The sequence below is a fragment of the Macaca thibetana genome, chromosome 19, assembly GCF_024542745.1.
Source record: "Macaca thibetana thibetana isolate TM-01 chromosome 19, ASM2454274v1, whole genome shotgun sequence".
In the NCBI taxonomy this organism is placed as follows: Eukaryota; Metazoa; Chordata; class Mammalia; order Primates; family Cercopithecidae; genus Macaca; species Macaca thibetana.
The window spans coordinates 24,973,302-24,993,368 of NC_065596.1; the positions used below are offsets into that span (position 1 = coordinate 24,973,302).

General features: G+C 40.9%; 1 protein-coding gene across 5 annotated transcripts; it reads left to right on the forward strand.

Annotated features, from left to right (window-relative positions):
- The first annotated feature begins 1,058 nt into the window (after positions 1-1,058).
- ZNF227 (zinc finger protein 227) lies at positions 1,059-19,490 on the forward strand. 5 transcript variants are annotated; one of them, XM_050772030.1, is made up of 6 exons: positions 1,059-1,162; positions 1,659-1,817; positions 6,316-6,377; positions 9,855-9,981; positions 11,182-11,265; positions 16,928-19,490. In XM_050772030.1, exons 3-6 carry the CDS (start codon positions 6,318-6,320, stop codon positions 19,045-19,047), a joined length of 2,391 nt encoding a protein of 796 aa, XP_050627987.1. In that variant the 5' UTR covers positions 1,059-1,162; positions 1,659-1,817; positions 6,316-6,317; the 3' UTR covers positions 19,048-19,490. The 5 variants fall into 5 exon arrangements, with proteins under 5 accessions (XP_050627987.1, XP_050627990.1, XP_050627991.1 ...); XM_050772033.1 differs by having other exon boundaries at positions 11,203-11,265; XM_050772031.1 differs by having other exon boundaries at positions 1,101-1,162; positions 1,663-1,817.
- The last annotated feature ends 577 nt before the right edge of the window (positions 19,491-20,067 follow it).

Below are 20,067 nucleotides of genomic sequence, written 5' to 3' on the forward strand. Positions count from 1 at the left end.
AATAAGCAAATAAAGATCATGGTTTAAACACTGAAGTAATAAACTTGTTCATCTTTCAGAGTCAGAAACTCCTTGAGGAATGATTACAGTGGCCTCAGTTGCTTTGAGGAGTTGATCATACAATATGCCAAAGCTTCTGTTTTCTATGTCTAGCTATCTTCAGCAAGCAAGCTATTCTGAATTATATGACTGTGCTATTAACAAAAGTGGAAATCCACAATATATTCTGCCTTCCTTGCATTTTTTGGTTGTTCTTTCATTCTTTTTGTAACTAAAGAGTAGTTTTCCTATTAGTTGATCCTGTTAAATGTGAAAAAGGGTTTCCCCTGCCTTTTCTGGGGACGTGGTGGGTATAATTCTATTAGTACAGGATCACATGATCTGTTTCTTATAAACGTTTGTTTTATTTTTTGTTTTTCTGAGACAGAGTCTCACTCTGTCACCCAGGCTGGAGTGCAGTGGCACGATCTTGGCTCACTGCAACCTCCACCTCCTGGGTTCAAGTGTTTCTTCTGCCTCAGCCTCTCAAGTAGCTGGGACTACAGGCGCGCGCCACCACACCCGGCTAATTTTTATATTTTTAGTAGAGACAGGGTTTCATCATATTGGCCCAGGCTGGTCTCGAAATCGTGACCAAGTGATCCGCCCCCTCCAGCCCCCCAGCCTCCCAAAGTGCTGGGCTTACAGGCGTGAGCCACCGCGCCCGGCCTATAATCTTTTTTTTATTTTAGGGCTCCAATTCTTCACACATTTGCTGTTACTTTTTGTTAATAAGAAAAACCTAAATTCCACTGAAATCAGAGAACTGCTTCGGCCTGGCTAAACAGCAAGAAGCCATAAAGGGGATTCTGGATGTTGTAGTCCGGGAGCTCCGAGAATTTGGAGGTTCTTTTGTCACACTCTCGGTAACCCTCTCTCACTCGCTCTTTCTCTTCCTTTTTTGTTTGTTTGTTTGTTTGTTTGTTTTTTAAGGGCGAAGAGGGCGGCAGCTGGATGATTCTTGCTCCTGGGAATTCTGGGAAACGTATTCCAGAACTCTGTACGGAAACAATTGGGCCTCAGGAGCGCAGGCCTTCTGGGAAGGGTAGTTCAAGAGCTCTGGGCAGGGAGAGCCACTTCCGCCCCAGAAAGCGAGGCCGCCACCATCTTTTGGGTCTGGGAGGTGAGTCAACCCGTCACCCACCACGAGCCCTCTTGAACCTTTTCAGCCTCCGCTTGGGAATAGGCGCACCCCAGCCATCAGTCTTAGGATGGAGAGGTCGCGGCCGCGGCGGAGGCCGAGAGGCCGAGGGTGGAAGTTTGCTCTCCTCCTGGACTTGGCGAGCAGCGCCGCTACTTCTGTGGGTATAATAAACAGCGAGTTAACTATGATCCGCGCTCCTATTTCCTCATCTTTAAAATAGCAGTAAAGATAGTAGTTACTGGGTAGGGTTGTAATTAGAATTAAACAAGATAATACGCATGAAACCTTAGAACAGTGGTGGCACCAGATACTGGGTTGGCTTGTGCTGGTTATACAGTGATTACCTCACAAGCGCCCTTGTTACTGGAAGCTCCAGTGAAGAGAGAAGAAAGGTCAGGGCTTTATGTCTTGACGTATCCTTCAGGAGACCGAGCTCTTTCCGAACTTTTACTGATTTTTTTTTTTTTTTTTTAAGGAAGGATTGAGTCCTCGGGCTCCAATGCGTGGGGATATTTATTGCCATTTATCCGGGATGGAGACTCCATCGTGCTGACAGCGTCCTTTTATTCACCGGCTCCTAATTCGCAAAGAGGAGGAAGGAGGGACTTCTTGGCTTCTCCCAGCATAGCCCCAGGTACGTGCTCTTGAACGCACTTTGTTGCTCCGTTTTCTGCCCTTTCAGTTAGTCAAGTTTCCTTCACTCAGTAAGTTACTACTGAAAAATGATGAAATATTTGTTGAATAAATGTGAGAGTGGGTAGGAAAGCTATTTGGAAATGAGTATTACCAATAAATCTTACCACTTTGATTTTAAGCCTTTCGTCTGTGGACCATAGCTATTGATGAAGTAGGTCTAGTTATTATGTTATGAGGCAATTAGGCAGAGCTTATGTTATTAAATACTTTCCCGAAGTTATTCAACTGATAGTAAGAGGTGGATTTGGGATTGAACCCAAGCATTCCTTTTCAGAGTGTGTGATCTTTTTTGTTTGTTTTTGTTTCTTCGGTTTTTGTTGTTTATTTTCTATTCCTTTTTCAGTGTCTGTGATCTTAATGATATAGTCATCTTCAGTTATCTTAAATAGTAATCCATATGGCTACAGGTGAGTCGTTGGAAATCAGCCTTGGGAATGTAGGTATAGAGTTTACTGTGGAAGACCTCAAAAACTGCACTGATGAATTTTGAATTTTTTAGAAAAATCTTACAACATCTCACTTACTTAATTTCATTCCATGTCAAAATATGTCATATTCTGGTTATAGAAGTAATGAATGCTCATTATAGGATGCACTATCCAATCCAGTAGCTGTAAGCCATGTGTGCCCTAGGAGCACTTGAAATGTGTCTAGTTCAAATTGAGATGTGCTATAAGTGTTAAATACACACTGGATTTCAAAAACTTTGTGCAAAAAGTGTAAGATGCCTTACTGACAATTTTTTGTATTATTTGTCAAAATGGTAATATTTTGGATTCAATGGCTTAAATAAAATATATTGTTAAAATTAACTTTGCCTATTTTTGTTTGTTTTTGTTTTGCCTTTTTTATATGTCACTGCTAGAAAATTTAAAATTACGTATGTGTCTCAGTATATTTCTATTGGACAGTGATTCAGAAAACATAAGAATAAAGAAAAAATTACTTATAATAAAACTGCTGACACTTTATAGTGTTTCTCTTTAGTATTTGCTATGGATGTTTCTCAAAATAGGTTTGGTATTCTGTGTAGTTTTTTTCTAAATATATTATGAAAATTTTCTTTCTTTCTTTTTTTTGTGATACGGAGATTCACTCTTGTTGCCCAGGCTGGAGTGCAATGGCACAATCTCAACTCACTGCAACCTCCACCTCCCAGGTTCAAGTGATTATCCTGCATCAGCCTCTTGAGTAACTTAGGGATAGCAGGTGTGTGCCACCACCCCCAACTAATTCTTGTATTTTTGGTAGAGACAGGGTTTCACCATGTTACTCAGGCTAATCTCAACCTCCTGACCTCAGGTGATCCGTCCACTTCGGCCTCCCAAAGTGCTGGGATTATAGGCATGAGCCACTGCGCCCAGCTGAAAAATTTCAAGCATATTCAACTGTCAAATGAGTGGTGCAGTGAATCTCATGTAACCAACACAACATTTGCTGCAGACTATCTCCACCTCCTTCCACCCCCGCTCCTTTAAAAAAAAAAAAAAAAAAAAAAAAAAAAACTAGATTGTCTTAAAGCAGGAGTCCCCAACCCCTGGGCAGCAGACCTGGTACTAGCCTGTGGCCTGTTAGGAACCTGATGGCACAGAAGGAGGTGATTGGAGTGGTACCACCTGATATCTGCCTCCTGCCAGATTAGCAGGGGCATTAGATTCTCATAGGAGGGACTGCATATGCAAGGGATCTAGGTTGTGCGCTCCTTGTGAGAATGTAACTAATGCCTCATGATTTGAGGTGGAACATTTAATCCCCAAACCATCTCCCCTGTCTCCATCCATGGAAAAATTGTCTTCCACGAAACTGGTCCCTGGTGCCAAAAAGGCTGCAGACGGTTGTCTTAAAGCATATACCAGACATCAGGTCAGTTTTTTTTTTTTTTTTTTTTAAATGGAGTCTCGCTCGGTTGCCCAGGCTGGAGTGCAGTGGCCCCATCTTGGTTCACTGCAACCTCCGCCTCCTGGGTTCAAGCGATTCTTCTGCCTCAGCCTCCTGAGTAGCTGGGGTCAGTTTTTTTTTCATATTTTACCATGACCTCTGAAACTGAAGCTTTATTTTGCTATTTGCTCAGTATATTATATCTTTTTTCGGTCTTTTTCTTTCAAACTTTTTGTCATTATGTTTTTGTAGTGTCTTTTAGAATATATTTATATAATTTTTTTTATTTTAGTGCAGTCTGGGATAATTTGCTTTTACTATCTCTGTGTATATTTTGTTCTCCTTTCTTGTGTTTTTTTGTTCAACTTATCCCTTTTATTTGTGCTTAACTGGTCTGGGGTTTATATGGTTTTGTGTCATTCTTCTAACTTTAAAAATATTCTCTTAGCAAATACTAAATTTAATCAGCATGTGTTCTTATTCTGAAGAATACTGAGACTAAAAAAAATCTAAAAGAAGATGGGGCCAGGCACAGTGGCTCATGCCTGTAATCCCAGCACTTCAGGAGGCTGAGGCAGGTGGATCACATGAAGTCAGGAGTTTGAGACCAGCCTGGCCAGCATGGTGAAACCCCATCTCTACTAAAAACACAAAAATTAGCCGGGCGTGGTGGCGTGTACCTGTAATCCCAGCTACTCGGGAGGCTGAGGCGGGAGAATCGCTTGAACCTGGGAGGCAGAGGTTGCAGTGAGCTGAGATCGCGCCATTGCACTCCATCCTGGGTGACAAGAGCAAAACTCCGTCTCAAAAAAAAGAAAGAAAGAAAAAGAAGATGATGTACCTTTTTTTTTTTTAAGAAGACTAGGTTTTTATAGGTCTACTTTTTATTATAACCACCCTCAAAATTTGTCATTATAGTTCTTTGGCTTTTTTAAAACAAAGATTATATTACCAATATACTCACAAATGTTTTCTTACCATTGCTTTTTACAGTCCATCTTTTAGAGTTCACATGGTTACAAATTTTTCTTCGTTTTTTTTCAGCTAAAATATTGCTTCTTTCTCATGTAAATTATCATTTAGTTGAACATAGAATTCAGGTTGACAATTTCTTTATTTTGGAGGTAATATTCAATTTGTTTTAAATTTCCATTCTGTTACCCTATTTCTGTCAAGCCAATTGTTATTTCTTTTAGGTCAACTATATTTTCTTTCTAGGAGCTTTAAGGTGATTGTTGTTTCCAGTTCTTTATGTTTGTTTAGTCTTTTGAATTCCTGAGTTTTACTGTGATTTGTTTAGGAGTATGTTTATTTATACTGTTCGGAATTTCTGTATGCGAACTTGTATCTTTTATCAATTGTGTGAAATTCTCAGCAATTGTATCTTGAAATTAAGATCTCTCAGTCATTCCCTCCATCCTGCATTCTCTTCTCCCATTCCTGTTAGACAAATATGGAACCCTCTCAATTTATCTTTCATATTTCTTGATTTTTCATTTGTATCTTTATCTTTCCCTTTGCTGTGTGTTTTTCTCTGTGCACATAAAAGAGATTTACCAATGATTGTTTCCAGGCTTAATGAAGTAAATTGACCTAGAATGATACATTTTAGAAAACTGATATCAGTGTCAGTAAAATATTACTAGCTGGGCAACAAATTAATAAAAAGAAATTTTAAGTCAGATTTTGGCTTATCAGAAATTAAAGGTGACTTTCATAGGAGAGCAATATTTGCAAGCCAAGTGTATAATGCAAAGTATCATCTGCTTTTTTTTTTTTTTTGAGACAGTCTCTGTTGTCCAGTTTGGAGTTCATTGGCGCCATCTTGGCTCACTATAACCTCCATCTCCCAGGTTCTAGCAATTCTCGTGCCTCAGCCTTCCAAGTAGCTGGGATTACAGACGTGCACCACCACGCCTGGCTAATTTTTTATTTTTGGTAGAGATGAGGTTTTGCCATGTTGGCCAGGCTAGTCTCAAACTTCTAACCTCATGTGATCCTCCCTCCTTGGCCTCCTCAAGTGCTGGGATTACAGGCAGGAGCCATCATGCCAGGCCTCATCTGCTTTTTTTAACTATAAGAGAAAGGGACTCCTGGTTCTTGGAACTCTCCATCTACTTATTTAATCCTTGGAAAAACCCTATGAGGGAGGTACGATTTATGATTCTTACCATGTCCTCATTGTATACATAACAGAAGTGAGGCACAGAGAGGGTTTTTAATATCCCCAAGGTGACACAGCTGGTAAGTATCATTTCTAGGAATTAAACCCAGATACTTGACTTGAGAGCCCTCATGTTGTTACACTGCCTCTTGTTTCCTCCTGTCTCTGCCATCAGATATCCTTGTAGCAGGGATGCTGCGTTTGTGCAGACTGTTCACTGCCCAATGGCCCTGAACTATCATGCCTTTTTGTAGCTGGAATACAGTCCATGTTCTGCTTACCAAGCTGTATGTGGCTATACCTGTCTGAAGTAGGGCTATTTCTGTAATTTCCTTATATGTCCACCTGGGCTAACAGCAGGCTTGTGTCTCATGGTGTCTTTGGTCTTCCCCAGTTATGCCATCTCAGGACTATGACCTTCCCCAGAAGGAGCAGGAGAAAATGACCAAGTTTCAGGTAAGTAAAGGATTCCTTACTGTCTTTTAAGGTGTGATTTATTTCTCAAAGATTAGAGATTTATTTTTTCTCTTTCTTGGAAAGGTTAGTGGAAAACAGATCTTCAGGGCATGTTGTATGCTAACATGTATGTGTTTTGTTTGTTTCAGTTTATCACCTTTACTAATTTACAAAACAGTGTTTGAAAAAATAATAGAAGCTTTAATCAAAAATAATCTACAGTACTATCCTGCTTATGAACTAGCTTTTTTCATTTTCCCATGTTCCTTTTTCATAAACATTTTGCAATACTTGGGTAGATGAAATTTTCAAGTGTGTATTTTCCACTTAATTGCATCACCTGCATTGTATGTGATTACATCATATGCCATTGAATTGCAGTGCCCTTAAAAAACAACAAAAAAAACTATTCCTTATTTAGCCTTTCAGATATTTTAAGAATTTTACTACTTTAAAGTAAATCCAGTGACTTTTTTTTCCTACACATAAAAACAATTCCATCAAAAGAAATTCTGATGGAATTCAATATTATTTGTCCTTAAAGTTTTAGGAACTCTGCATTGAAGAGGTTCATGTCTCAGTTTCATGTTGGTTCCCTCAGGTGTTTTGTAAACAGAACATCTAAAGAATGACATGGTGTAATTTCATTAGATGCTTTCAGAGAAGAGCTATATGTTTTTTCCTGTTTATGTTTTTATCACTCATTTATTTCTTGTATGAATTTATTTCATCAAAGTAACTACATGTACGTAAGTTTCGGGTCTAGTAGTACTTAGATGTCTTGCCAGCCCTTTCTATCTGTCATTGCATTTTTCAGATGTGAGGATGGAGATGATTTATCTGCAGTTTAAATAGGAAGAAACAGGTTATGGGAACATTTTATGGCTGCCCCAAATTTCCCAGGTAGCTGACTCATTGGACACTGAAGCTTCCAACTATTAGGAATATCTGGCATTCTATTTTCATATAAAGGTAGACAGAACAAAAGAGTTTTCCATTCACAGACATGAGCGCATATCATAGAAGTACCTGATGTTACCTTTTTATTCTTTTGAGACAGAGTTTCATTCTTGCTACCCAGGCAGGAGAGCAACGGCATGTTCTCAGCTCACTGCAACCTCTGTTTCCCAGGTTCAAGTGATTCTCCTGCCTCAGCCTCCCAAGTAGCTGGGCTTACAGGCATGTACCACCATGCCTGGCTAATTTTTGTGTTTTTATTAGAGACGGGGTTTCACCACGTTGGCCAGGCTGGTCTCGAACTCCTGACCTCAGGTGATCCACCCACTTTGGCCTCCCAAAGTGCTGGGATTATAGGTGTGAACCAGTGCAGCTGACCCTGATGTTACCTTTTGGAGGACAGACCCCAGCAATGCCCCTCATTCAGTTTCCATCTCAATGCCTATCTCTTCTCTAGTTTTGTCTCTTAGTCATTCCATGAACGTAGATACTCAAGCACAGTTTTTATATAAGTGTTTTAAATTTCCCTACAACAAAAGCTATCAGGCAGCAAACCAGTGGCATATACGTAAACATTAGGTAAAGGTTTAATAGCTAAAATTCCTGTTAAGATTAGTAATATAGAGAAAATTCCAACTGGAATATGAGCAAAAGAAATGAGTAGGAGTGTCATAAAGAAAAGAAATTTATGAAAAAAAAGATGGTCAGTAATAAATCTGTGAAAATGTTAATAAAATAGCTTTCTATTTATATATTGGTTTTACTTACATTGTCAATGACCTTTTTAGAAAAAGGAACTGAGTCCTATTTAGCCAGGGTCTAGAGATTCAGGAATGCTTATACTGTTGCATGAAAAGTGAACTGGGAAAACCTTTGGAGAGGAAAATCTTCCATTACACTTCTAAAATTTTTAAAGTAAATATTCTGTGACTTTGCAGTTCCTTCTTCTTGACCATGATCTCTGTAAAAGGATCTTTGCAGTATTGGTTAGAGTAAAAATCTGTAATTAATTGTACATTATTTGGATTGGTTAAAGATAAATCATCAGTTCCAAGGAATACTATTGTATGTAGTCACAAAATGGGACAAAAGAGATCATAAAGATATTCGTTGTTTGAATTTATTAAGCATGTATGGTGTGCCAGGCACTTCTAAGTGCTTTACATATATTCATTCATCTCATCCTTTCAAACACTTTATGATCTATTTATTTTAATTTTAAACATTTATTTATTTTAAGACACTGTCTCACCCCTGTCATCCATGCTGGAGTGCGGTGGCGCCATCTTGGCTCATTGCAACCCCCGCCTCCCAGGTTCAAGTGATTTTCCTGCCTCAGCCTCCTGAGTAGCTGGGATTACAGATGCACATCACCATGCCTGGCTAATGTTTTTGTATTTTTAGTAGAGATGGGGTTTCAGCATCTTGGCCCGGCTGGTCTCAAACTCCTGGCCTCAAGTGATTTGCCCACCTTGGCCTCCCAAAGTGCTGACATTACAGGTGTGAGCCACTGCGCCTAGCCTGAAAATGTATTTATTTTTAAAAAGTGAGACAGGCTGAAGTGCAGTGGCACAATCATGGCTCACTGCAGCCTGAAACTCGTGGGCTGAAGTGATCCTTCTGTGTCAGGCTCATACACCTTATAATTTAGATACAATGATAAAGAAGAGGAAATTGAGTTAGTGAGAGATTAAGGAATTTGCCCAAGGTCCTATAACTAGTAAAAGGCAAAACCTTGAAATTTGAACCTGGCCAGACTCCAGAGCCAGTGCTTTAAGCAGCTGTGCATCCTGTAGTAGGTGGATGTGACATGTGCCTTGAAAGCACAGGAAGAGCTATATACCCGTCCTGGGGGTTGCTGAAGGCCTGTGAGCTTTGCAAACATTAAAAACAATGATAGGGATAGGTGGGGTGGCTCACACCTGTAATCACAGCACTTTGGGAGGCCAAGAGAGCTATATACCCATCCTGGGGGTTGCTGAAGGCCTGTGAGCTTTGCAAACATTAAAAACAATGATAGGGCTAGGTGGGGTGGCTCACACCTGTAATCACAGCACTTTGGGAGGCCGAGGCGGGCAGAACATTGGAGGTCAGGAGTTTGAAACCAGCCTGGCCAACATGGTGAAACCTCGTCTCTACTAAAGAAATACAAAAATTAGCTGGGCATGGTGGTGGACGCCTGTAATCCCAGCTACTTGGGAGGCTAAGGCAGGAGAATCTCTTGAACCCAGGAGGCGGAGGTTGCAGTGAGCAGAGATCGCACCACTGCACTCCAGCATTGGTGACAGAGTGAGATTCCATCTCAAAAAAGAAAAAAAACAAAAAACACTGATAAAGTCCAGGCTTTGTGGGGACTGGCGTAGGAGATAGTGAGAGAGGGAAAAGTGTCACAACTGAAAATTGACAGATCTCTTGGAATCTATAACAATTTTTTTGTGGTGCTCTTTTCCTTCTTGATGCCACCCTTCTTCCAGTAGAGGTTAGTTGTAAGATTGAGGTTACATCTGTTTGATGTTGTAGGAGGCTGTGACATTCAAGGATGTGGCTGTAGTCTTCTCCAGGGAGGAACTGCGACTGCTGGATCTTACCCAGAGGAAGCTGTACCGAGATGTCATGGTGGAGAACTTCAAGAACCTGGTTGCAGTGGGTGAGGACAGGCACTGTCTGACCCTGAATTTCAGCTCCCTTGAGAATCTCTTTGCTCTCAGGTGTTCAAGGGTTTGAACCTTTTAAAACGGTTCCTTGCTCTTGAAGAAGAAAGGTTTTCTAATCTCTGGGAAAACAGCATAGGTTTTTCTGGTCTTTCTGTTCAGGCAAAATTCTGTCCTTTTAAATTGCTGGTTCTCACCCACAGGTGATTTCGCCCCCAGAAGATATTTAGCAATGTCTGGAAATGGTTGTTACAACTGATGGAGGGGTGCTGTTGGCATCTTGTGGGTAGTAGCCAGGAATTCTGCTAAATCTCCTACAGTGCACAGGACAGTGCTCCCAAGAGAGAATTGACCAGTCCAAAATAGTAGTGCCGCAGTTGCAAAACCCTGTTTTAAATGAACCGTAAATGGACAATTTAGCTTCTATGCTTTATCTTTCAAACACCTTGTCTTTCAAATGAAACCCATCAATACATTAACTTAGTACATTATATTGGCTTTTTTTTTTCAGTGAAATAAAACAGATAAGGATAGAAAATATCAGAGTTCCTTATCAGGAACTGCTCACATTGCATCAAAAACTGTGACAATTTTCAGTGAATGGTGTGAGATATAGTGTTGCAAATGTGATGAAAACAGACATTGGCTAAGTATAACTTGATATATATATATATATATACACACACACACACACACATATATATGTATATGAACTAGGCCACAACCTAAATTTCTTATTATAGTTCATGATCTAAAAACGTCTTAAAATAAATCACTCTAGAGGTCGGGCATGGTGGCTTATGCCTTTAATTGTAGCAATATGGGAGGCCAGGATGGGTGGAGCACTTGAGGTCAGGAGTTCGAGACCAGCCTGGCTAACATGGTGAAACCCTATCTCTACTAAAAATGCTAAAATTGGCCGGGCATGGTGGCAGGTGCCTGTAATCCCAACTACTCAGGAGGTTGAGGCAGGAGAATTGCTTGAACCCCGAAGGCAGAGGTTGCCGTAAGCTGAGATTGTGTCACTGCACTTTAGCTTGGGCGATGGAGTGAGACTCTGTCTCAAAATAAAAAATAAATAAATAAAATAAGTAATAAAATATCACTCTAGAGGTTGTGAGGCTTATATGGTTCAGACAAAAATGTGTTTTAGTTGTGTGTTCATCTTAAATACATATAAATCTACATTTTCATAGGGCATCTTCCCTTCCAACCAGATATGGTATCCCAATTGGAAGCAGAAGAAAAGCTTTGGATGATGGAAACAGAAACCCAAAGAAGTAGGTATTCTGGTGAGAACCCTGTGTCTGTTCTTTCAGGTACTGGTTAGTCTGCATCTTACCATGTCCATTACCTCCCTGGTCCGAATGTGGTCATCTTTCACCTGGATTATAACAACAGCTTCCATGCTGGTCTCCCCACCTCCTCCCTTGTGCTCCTACAGTTTATTTTCTAAATGGTAGCCAGAGTGGTTATTTTTTAAAATATCTTTATTTTTTGAGACAGGGTCTCACCCTGTCACCCAAGCTGGAGTGCAGCAGCGTGACTGTAGCTCACTGCAGCCTCAACCTCCTGATTTCAAGCGGTTCTCCTGCCTCAGCCTCCTAAGTAGTTAGGACTATAGGTGTATATCATGACACCTGGCTAATTTTTTATTTTTTGTAGAGATGAGGTCTTGCTGTGTTGCCCAGGCTGGTCTCAAACTCCTGGACTCAAGCATTCTTCCCACCTCAGCCTCCCAAACTGCTGGGATTATAGATGTGAGCTGCCACACCTGGCCCAGAATGGTTCTTTAAAGAACACATTAGATTATGTCATTCCTCTGCTCAGAAGCCTTCACAACCTTCCCATTTCACTCAAAGTCCTTGTACTGAACTGCAAGACCCTTCCTGGTCAGATTTCACCAAGTTTCTTTTTGATCTCCCATTCCTTTCCCTTTGCTTAGATCATCTCAGCCATGCTGGCCACCCTTGGAGTATTTGTTAAACCTACCAAGTTCCCTTCTGTTCCATGGCTTCTAACTAGCTCTCCTCGTTGCCTTGGTGGAGAGTCTCCCCAGCACCTGACTTATTGCACTCAAGTCATTGCTCAAATGTTGTATCATTAGAGAGGTCTTGTATGTTTAAATTTACCATTTTAATTTAAAATACCATCTTCTTTCCATTTTCTATCCCCTTACCTTTCATTTCTCTCCTCTTTGCTTTCTCTTTAATTCGCATATTCCTCAGGTCTACTTACTTAAAAATTAAAAGTAAGCTGGGTATGGTGGTGCACACCTGTAATCCTGGCTACATGGGAAGCTGAAGTGGGAGGATCACTTGAGCTGAAGAGTTCCAGACCAACCTGGGCAACACAATGAGACTCCATCTCTACAAAAAAATTAAAAAAATTAGCCAGGCATGTTAGCATACACCTGTAGTCCCAGCTACTTAGGAGGCCGAGGCAAGAGGATCAAGTGAGCCCAGGAATTTGAAACCAACCTGGACAACATAGTGAGACCTTGTCTCACACACACACAAAATTAAAAATAAAAATTAGGTATTCCTAGATGATGTGAATTTTTTTATTTTATTTATTTATTTTTTTTTGAGACCGAGTCTTGCTCTGTCACCCAGGCTAGAGTGCAGTGGTGCCTCCCGGGTTCAAGTGATTCTCCTGCCTCAGCCTCCCAAGTTGCTGGGATTACAGATGACCACCACTACGCCCAACTAATTTTTGTCTTTTTAGTAGAGATGGGGTTTCACCATGTTGGCCAGGCTGGTGTCGAATGTCTGATCTGATCTACCCACTTTGGCCTCCCAAAGTGCTGGGATTACTGGCGTGAGACACCGCGGATGATGTAAATTTATATGCTCTCCCCACCCCAAAAACAAAACAAGTAAGCTTATCTATTAACATGATAGACTAGGCTCTGAATTCTGTGAGGAGTTGATGGATATAATTCATCCTCTTTGGTTCATCTCCCTTTTTAGGTCTACATGCTGCTTCATGTTTGATGTGTTTAGGAATGTTAGATATTTGCTTCACTTTACTGGGTCTCATTTTCATATGCAAACTTAACCTCGGGAATTATCCTAGGTATTGTTACTTTTCATTTTTGCATAATTTAAACAAAGTCCTTCTTTTAACAAATCTTGTAGCATTTTCTGCCACCTTATCTCAAAGGTTTTTCTTTGATACCTTCAACATGTTTCAGGATTTTGCAACCATGCTCCATGTACAAGTAATATTCTGAAACATTCTTCATAAGTCAGAGGAACACATGTTAAAGGGCTTCCCCTGTCTCCTCACCCCCGCTCCCCGAGATGTAGTTTGGCTGTGTCACCCAGGCTGGAGTGCAGTGGTGTGATCTTGGCTCACTGCAACCTTTGCCTCCTGTGTTCAAGCAGTTCTCCTACTTCAGCCTCCTGAGTAGCTGGGATTACAGGCACTTGCCACCACGCCTGGCTTGTTTTTGTATTTTTAGTAGAGATGGGGTTTCACCATGTTGGCCAGGCTGATCTCGAACTCCTGACCTCGTGGTCTGCCTGTCTCAGCCTCCCAAAGTGCTGGGATTACAGGCATGAAACACCATGCCCAGCCAAAGGGTTTATTTTTATAAGAATTATTAACAAAAAACTTAAAGAGAATGGAGACAAGTAGATATCACATCCCTTTTACTCTGAGAGTTAACTCATAGATTGAGAGCACGGCAGTGTGATTAATTATTTGGGAACACTGTCTTCTAGTGGATGTCTAACATAACTCGTAATTTCTAAGACATTTTTGGATATATAAATATTCAAACCTACTAACCTTAGAAGATAAAAGCTATTCACAGCTGTTGGAATGTGTAACTACACTATCAAAAATTATCAATGGCAATATGGCAGGTATTACAGTTCATCAGTTTCCTTGTATCAGTATCAAGTTGACTTTACTCATTGGTGAAAACTGCCTTATCCATACAGCTGACTTCCCACTTTCCCATTTTCCCTTCCCTCTAATACCCAAACAGTTATATAACTTACATACAGTAGTTCTTCAGCAGTTTTGAATTGGACATTTCCAGAAGTCCAAAGGCACTGACATACCTGTGGAGTTGAGGTGAGTCTTGATTAGGCAAAGAAAATTCCAGAATTTCTAAATTGGTTTTCCTGTGTAATTTGCATCCACATGTATTAATCTTAGCTTCCACCACAAGCAATGTGAGAAGCACTTTACATGTTGTGGTGACTTCTGGTACCAAACACCTGAAGTTAGTCTGGACTTTCAGAGTAAGGGCATAGTCTTCCACAAGACTGCTCTCTATACCAGCTCTAAGTTTAGGGATTCCCAGATAATTTTGCTCACCTCTGACCAAGTAGCTACAAATTTGAGAGTTCCATGATAATTTGTTAGAATGACTAACAGAATTCGGGAAGGTGCTGGACTTACAGTTTGTTTTTTTTTTTTTTTTTGAGATGGAATCTCGCTCTGTCACCCAGGCTGGAGTGCAGTGGCACGATCCTGGCTCACTACAGCTCCGCCTCCCAGGTTCTCGCCATTCTCCTGCCTCAGCCTCCCGGGTAACTGGGACTACAGGTGCCCGCCACCACGCCTGGCTAATTTTTTGTGTTTTTTAGTAGAGACGGGGTTTCACCATGTTAGCCAGGATGGTGTCAATCTCCTGACCTTGTGATCTGCCCGCCTCGGCCTCCCAAAATTGCTGGGATTACAGGCGTGAGTCACTGCACCCGGCCTGGACTTACAGTTTTATTATAGCAAAAAAGATACACATTGGAATCAGCAAAAGGGCGAGGTGTATAGGGTGAAATCTGGGAGGGTTCCCTCTTCCCTTTTGTAAGGACTTGTGATTACTTCGGGCTGATTGGATATTCTAGGATAATCTCCTTAAGAGCTTTCATTTAATCATATCTATAAGTTGCTTTTTAAAAAAATTTTTGTAGACAAAGAGTCTTGCTCTGTCGTCCAGGCTGAAGTACAGTGGTGCAATCTTGGCTCACTGCCACCTCCACCTCCTGGGATCAAGCGATTCTCACGTCTTAGCTTCCCTAGTAGCTTACAGGTGCCCACCACCACGCCAGGCTAATTGTTTTTGTATTTTTTTTTTTAGCAGAGACGGGGTTTCACCATGTTGTCCAGGCTGGTCTCGAACTCCTGACCTCAAGTGATCCACCCGCCTCGGCCTCCCAAAGTGCTGGGATTACAGGTGTGAGCCACCTGGCTTGTAAATTCCTTTTTGCCATGTACATTAACTATTCACAAGTTTGAGGGTTCAGGATGTGGACATCTCTTGGGGGTCGCGTGTCATTACTCAGCCTGCCATATCCAGAAATGTGTAGATACCTGTCGATATTTTTTTTTCAGTTTGTATTATTAGAATGTAACATTTCATTTAGGCAAATTACTTGATTAGGACTTGGTAAACCACCCCCTAAACATTTTAAGCCAAAGTCTTTCATATGTTTCTAACCATGACCCTCAACATAAGTATAATTTTACATCTTGACTAAGCATAAATATGTTTATATTTATGTGTATGTTTACAAACTACTGTTATTGCTTTTAATACACTAAGCATGTTCTTATTCTGGTTTTTCTTTTTTTTTTTGGTCACAAGTTATATACTTGGTTTCATGGTGCACTAATGCATTGCAGCAATTTGAAAACCCTTGTTACAGTGGGGATAAAGCAATGAAGAAAACAAAATGCGTGTTTTTTTCCATGACCATTACATTCTAGTGGGTCTAAAGAGACAAAGGAAAAAAAAAGAAAGTATATAGTAAATCAAATAATAAGTACTGTGGGGAAAAGTCAAGCAGGGTAATCGAACTGGGAAGAGTCGAAGGTGTATGGCAGGCCAGGTGTGGTGGCTCAGGCTGTAATCCCAGCACTTTGGGAGGCCGAGGTGGGCAGATCACTTGAGGTCAGGAGTTCGAGACCAGCCTGGCCAGCATGGCAAAACACCATCTCTACTAAAAATACAAAAATTGAGGGTAGTGGCATGCTCTACATGTGGCAGTAATCCCTGCTACCTGGGAGGCCGAGGAAGAGAATCTCTTGAACCTGGGAGGTGGAGGTTGCAGTGAGCTGAGATTGTGCCACTGCACTCCAGCCTGGGCGACAGAGCGAGACTGTTTAAAAAAAAAAAAAAAGTTTATGGTGGTACTGTTGATTTATTTTTAGATCATGTGTTATGGAAGGCATCATGGATAGAGTAACATGTAATATGTGAGCAGAGACCTGACAGGAGCAAGAGAACAAGCAAGGCTCCCTGCTTTCTGGGAGGAAGTTTCCAAGCTGAACATACCTCTCCCTCTCTCCGTCTTCTGTGTTGGCTTTGAGAGTTTGCATTATGCTCTATTTCTTTCCTCTCCGAAGTTCTCTCCTAGTTACACAAGATTAACTTTCCCTTTTCCACTTCTTGTCCAGAGACCTGGATTTCTACCAGATTTTAGAACAATGATCTTATTCCAACTGCTTTCCCAAATTTCCTGTTGGATAATAGTTTCTAACAGGATCTAAAATACTATTTTATGCCTACAGTCTGAACTTTTCTAACCTAACTGGTTATTAGAATCCCACTTATCATAAGCCTACTGAGGAAGAGGTGAGTAGGCTATTAATTGATGTTATTGTAGGTCGCAATGTGGATTGTCTTTTTGTTGCCTTGCAGCTACCTGATTTTAGCTTTTAGCTCTCATATTAAATTGTTAGACTTACGGTTCTAAATGGATCATGTTTATACTTAGTGAATGGGAGCCTGTGGACCCCATTCTTTGTTTACACCTGTATGAAAAACATGACAAAAGAATACACAATGCTGTAAGGACAAGGTCACTTTTTCCCTGGTTTATCAAGGCTTTCTCCCATGACCTAAGTGTGAAATTCTGATATTTCTGAAGAAAGCATTTACTGCTCTCATCTCTAAATATTGCCTTTTTTTTTTTTTATATATAGGCAGCAAGCATCAAAATAAGATGGAGACGCTCCAAAAATTTGCATTAAAATACCTTTCAAATCAAGAGCTATCCTGCTGGCAAATCTGGAAACAGGTTGCAAGGGAATTAACCAGGTGTCTTCAGGGGAAGAGTTCCCAGTTACTACAAGGTGACTCTATTCAGGTTTCTGAAAATGAGAACAATATAATGAACCCTAAAGGGATTTATATTGAAAATCAAGAGTTTTCATTTTTGAGAACCCAGCATTCTTGCAGGAATATATATCTGAGTGAGTCACAGATTCAGAGTAGAGGTAAGCAAATTAATGTGAAAAATAACCTGCATATACATGAAGACTTCATGAAAAAGTCACCATTTCATGAGCATATTAAAACTGACACAGAACCGAAACCCTGCAAAGGTAATGAATATGGCAAAATCATTAGTGATGGCATCAATCAGAAATTACCCTTAGGAGAGAAACCCCATCCGTGTGGTGAGTGTGGAAGAGGCTTCAGTTATAGCCCAGGGTTTCCCCTTCATCAGAATGTTCACACAGGAGAAAAATGCCTCAGTCAAAGCTCACATCTGCAAACTCTTCAGAGAATTCACCCAGGAGAGAAACTCAATAGATGTCATGAATCTGGTGATTGCTTCAATAAGAGCTCTTTTCATTTTTACCAATCTAATCATACAGGAGAAAAGTCCTATAGATGTGACAGTTGCGGCAAAGGATTCAGTAGCAGCACGGGTCTTATCATTCATTACAGAACTCATACTGGAGAGAAACCCTATAAATGCGAGGAATGTGGTAAATGCTTCAGTCAAAGTTCAAATTTTCAGTGCCATCAGAGAGTCCACACTGAAGAAAAACCATACAAATGCGAAGAGTGTGGTAAGGGCTTCGGTTGGAGTGTTAATCTCCGTGTTCACCAGAGGGTCCACAGGGGTGAGAAACCCTATAAATGTGAGGAGTGTGGTAAGGGCTTCACTCAGGCTGCACATTTTCACATCCATCAGAGAGTGCACACTGGAGAGAAACCCTACAAATGTGATGTGTGTGGTAAGGGCTTCAGCCACAATTCACCATTAATATGCCATCGGAGAGTCCACACAGGAGAGAAACCATACAAGTGTGAGGCGTGTGGGAAAGGCTTTACCCGTAATACAGATCTGCATATTCATTTCAGAGTTCACACGGGAGAGAAACCCTATAAATGTAAGGAGTGTGGTAAGGGCTTCAGTCAGGCTTCAAATCTTCAAGTCCATCAAAATGTCCACACTGGGGAGAAACGATTCAAATGTGAAACATGTGGGAAGGGCTTCAGTCAGTCCTCAAAGCTTCAAACCCATCAGAGAGTCCACACTGGAGAGAAACCATACAGATGTGATGTGTGTGGTAAGGATTTCAGTTATAGTTCAAATCTTAAACTACACCAAGTAATTCACACCGGAGAAAAACCATATAAATGTGAGGAATGCGGGAAAGGCTTCAGTTGGAGATCAAATCTTCATGCGCATCAAAGAGTTCACTCAGGAGAGAAACCCTATAAATGTGAGCAGTGTGATAAGAGCTTCAGTCAGGCCATCGATTTCCGGGTACATCAGAGAGTCCATACTGGAGAGAAGCCATACAAATGTGGTGTCTGTGGTAAGGGTTTCAGTCAGTCCTCTGGTCTTCAATCCCATCAGAGAGTCCACACGGGGGAAAAGCCATACAAATGTGATGTGTGTGGAAAGGGCTTTAGATACAGTTCGCAGTTTATATACCATCAGAGAGGCCACACTGGAGAAAAACCTTACAAATGTGAAGAGTGTGGGAAAGGCTTTGGTAGGAGCTTGAATCTTCGCCATCATCAGAGGGTCCACACGGGAGAGAAACCCCACATATGTGAGGAGTGTGGTAAGGCCTTCAGTCTCCCCTCAAATCTTCGAGTCCACTTGGGTGTTCACACCAGGGAAAAACTCTTTAAATGTGAAGAGTGTGGTAAAGGCTTCAGTCAGAGTGCACGTCTTCAAGCCCATCAGAGAGTCCACACGGGAGAAAAACCATACAAATGTGACATATGTGATAAGGACTTCCGTCACCGTTCACGTCTTACGTATCATCAGAAAGTCCATACTGGCAAAAAGCTTTAGAAATGAGAAGTGTGTTGCCAACTTTTGTCTGAATGCACCTTTTCAAGTTTTTGGAGAGTGCATGCTGGTGGTAAACCCTATAAAAGTATTGAGCGTGGAAGGGGGTTTATTCACGTTTGGAATCTTTCTAACAAATCCATCAAGATGATGACATAGAACCATGAACAGGAATAGAACTCGTATTTAGGGGAAAAATGGGGCTTGTGGCTCTCTTGGTAAGATCTAGTTAATATAAATGATCACCTTTCAATGTGAATATATGCTTGAAGATAATGTGTGGAAGGATATTTGCCATATGCTAACTGGTTTTTTGGCCAGGGAGAGTTTTGAGTTATTATTCCTTTTCTTTAATTTTCATTTTATACCTACAGTGATCATTATTTTCATGAAAGCTGTAAAGCTATGAATAATGAATAAAATTACTGACTAAAAATTTTCTGTAACTAAGGACTCATAATATGATTATTTTATATGGTACATAGATTTAAAATTAAGGAATATATCCCCAGGGATGAATCTTTGATCTTCAGAAGTAAATATATGTCTGCCATAGAGGTATATTAAAGGATAGTATGGCCGGGCATGGTGGCTCATGCCTGTAATCACAGCACTTTGAGAGGCCAAGGCGGGTGGATCACGAGGTCAGGAGATCAAGACCATCCTGGCTAATATGGTGAAACCCCGTCTCTACTAAAAATACAAAAAAATTAGCCAGGCGTGGTGGCATGTGCCTGTAGTCCCAGCTACTTGGGAGGCTGAGGCAGGAGAATCGCTTGAACCCGGGAGGTGGAGGTTGCAGTGGGCCGAGATCACACGATTGCACTCCAGCCTGGTGACACAGCGAGACTGCATCCCAAATAAATAAATAAAGGATAGTCAGTGCATCATTGTTTTAATAGCAAACAGAAATAGTTGGATTGCCAAAGTATTTTGTGCTTTACCAATCCAGCAGCACGCTATGCAGACATCAAATGGGAAAAGGTAAATTTTTAGCTGTGGATGTTGGAAGATGTTCAGAGT

Bases quoted from the DNA above. Each gene is read 5' to 3' on its own strand.
- ZNF227 (XM_050772030.1), top strand. From the start codon at position 6,318: ATGCCATCTCAGGACTATGACCTTCCCCAGAAGGAGCAGGAGAAAATG. The intron at 6,378-9,854 runs GTAAGTAAAGGA...TTGATGTTGTAG, and splicing joins AGAAAATGACCAAGTTTCAG to GAGGCTGTGACATTCAAGGA. The intron at 9,982-11,181 runs GTGAGGACAGGC...ACATTTTCATAG, and splicing joins CAAGAACCTGGTTGCAGTGG to GGCATCTTCCCTTCCAACCA.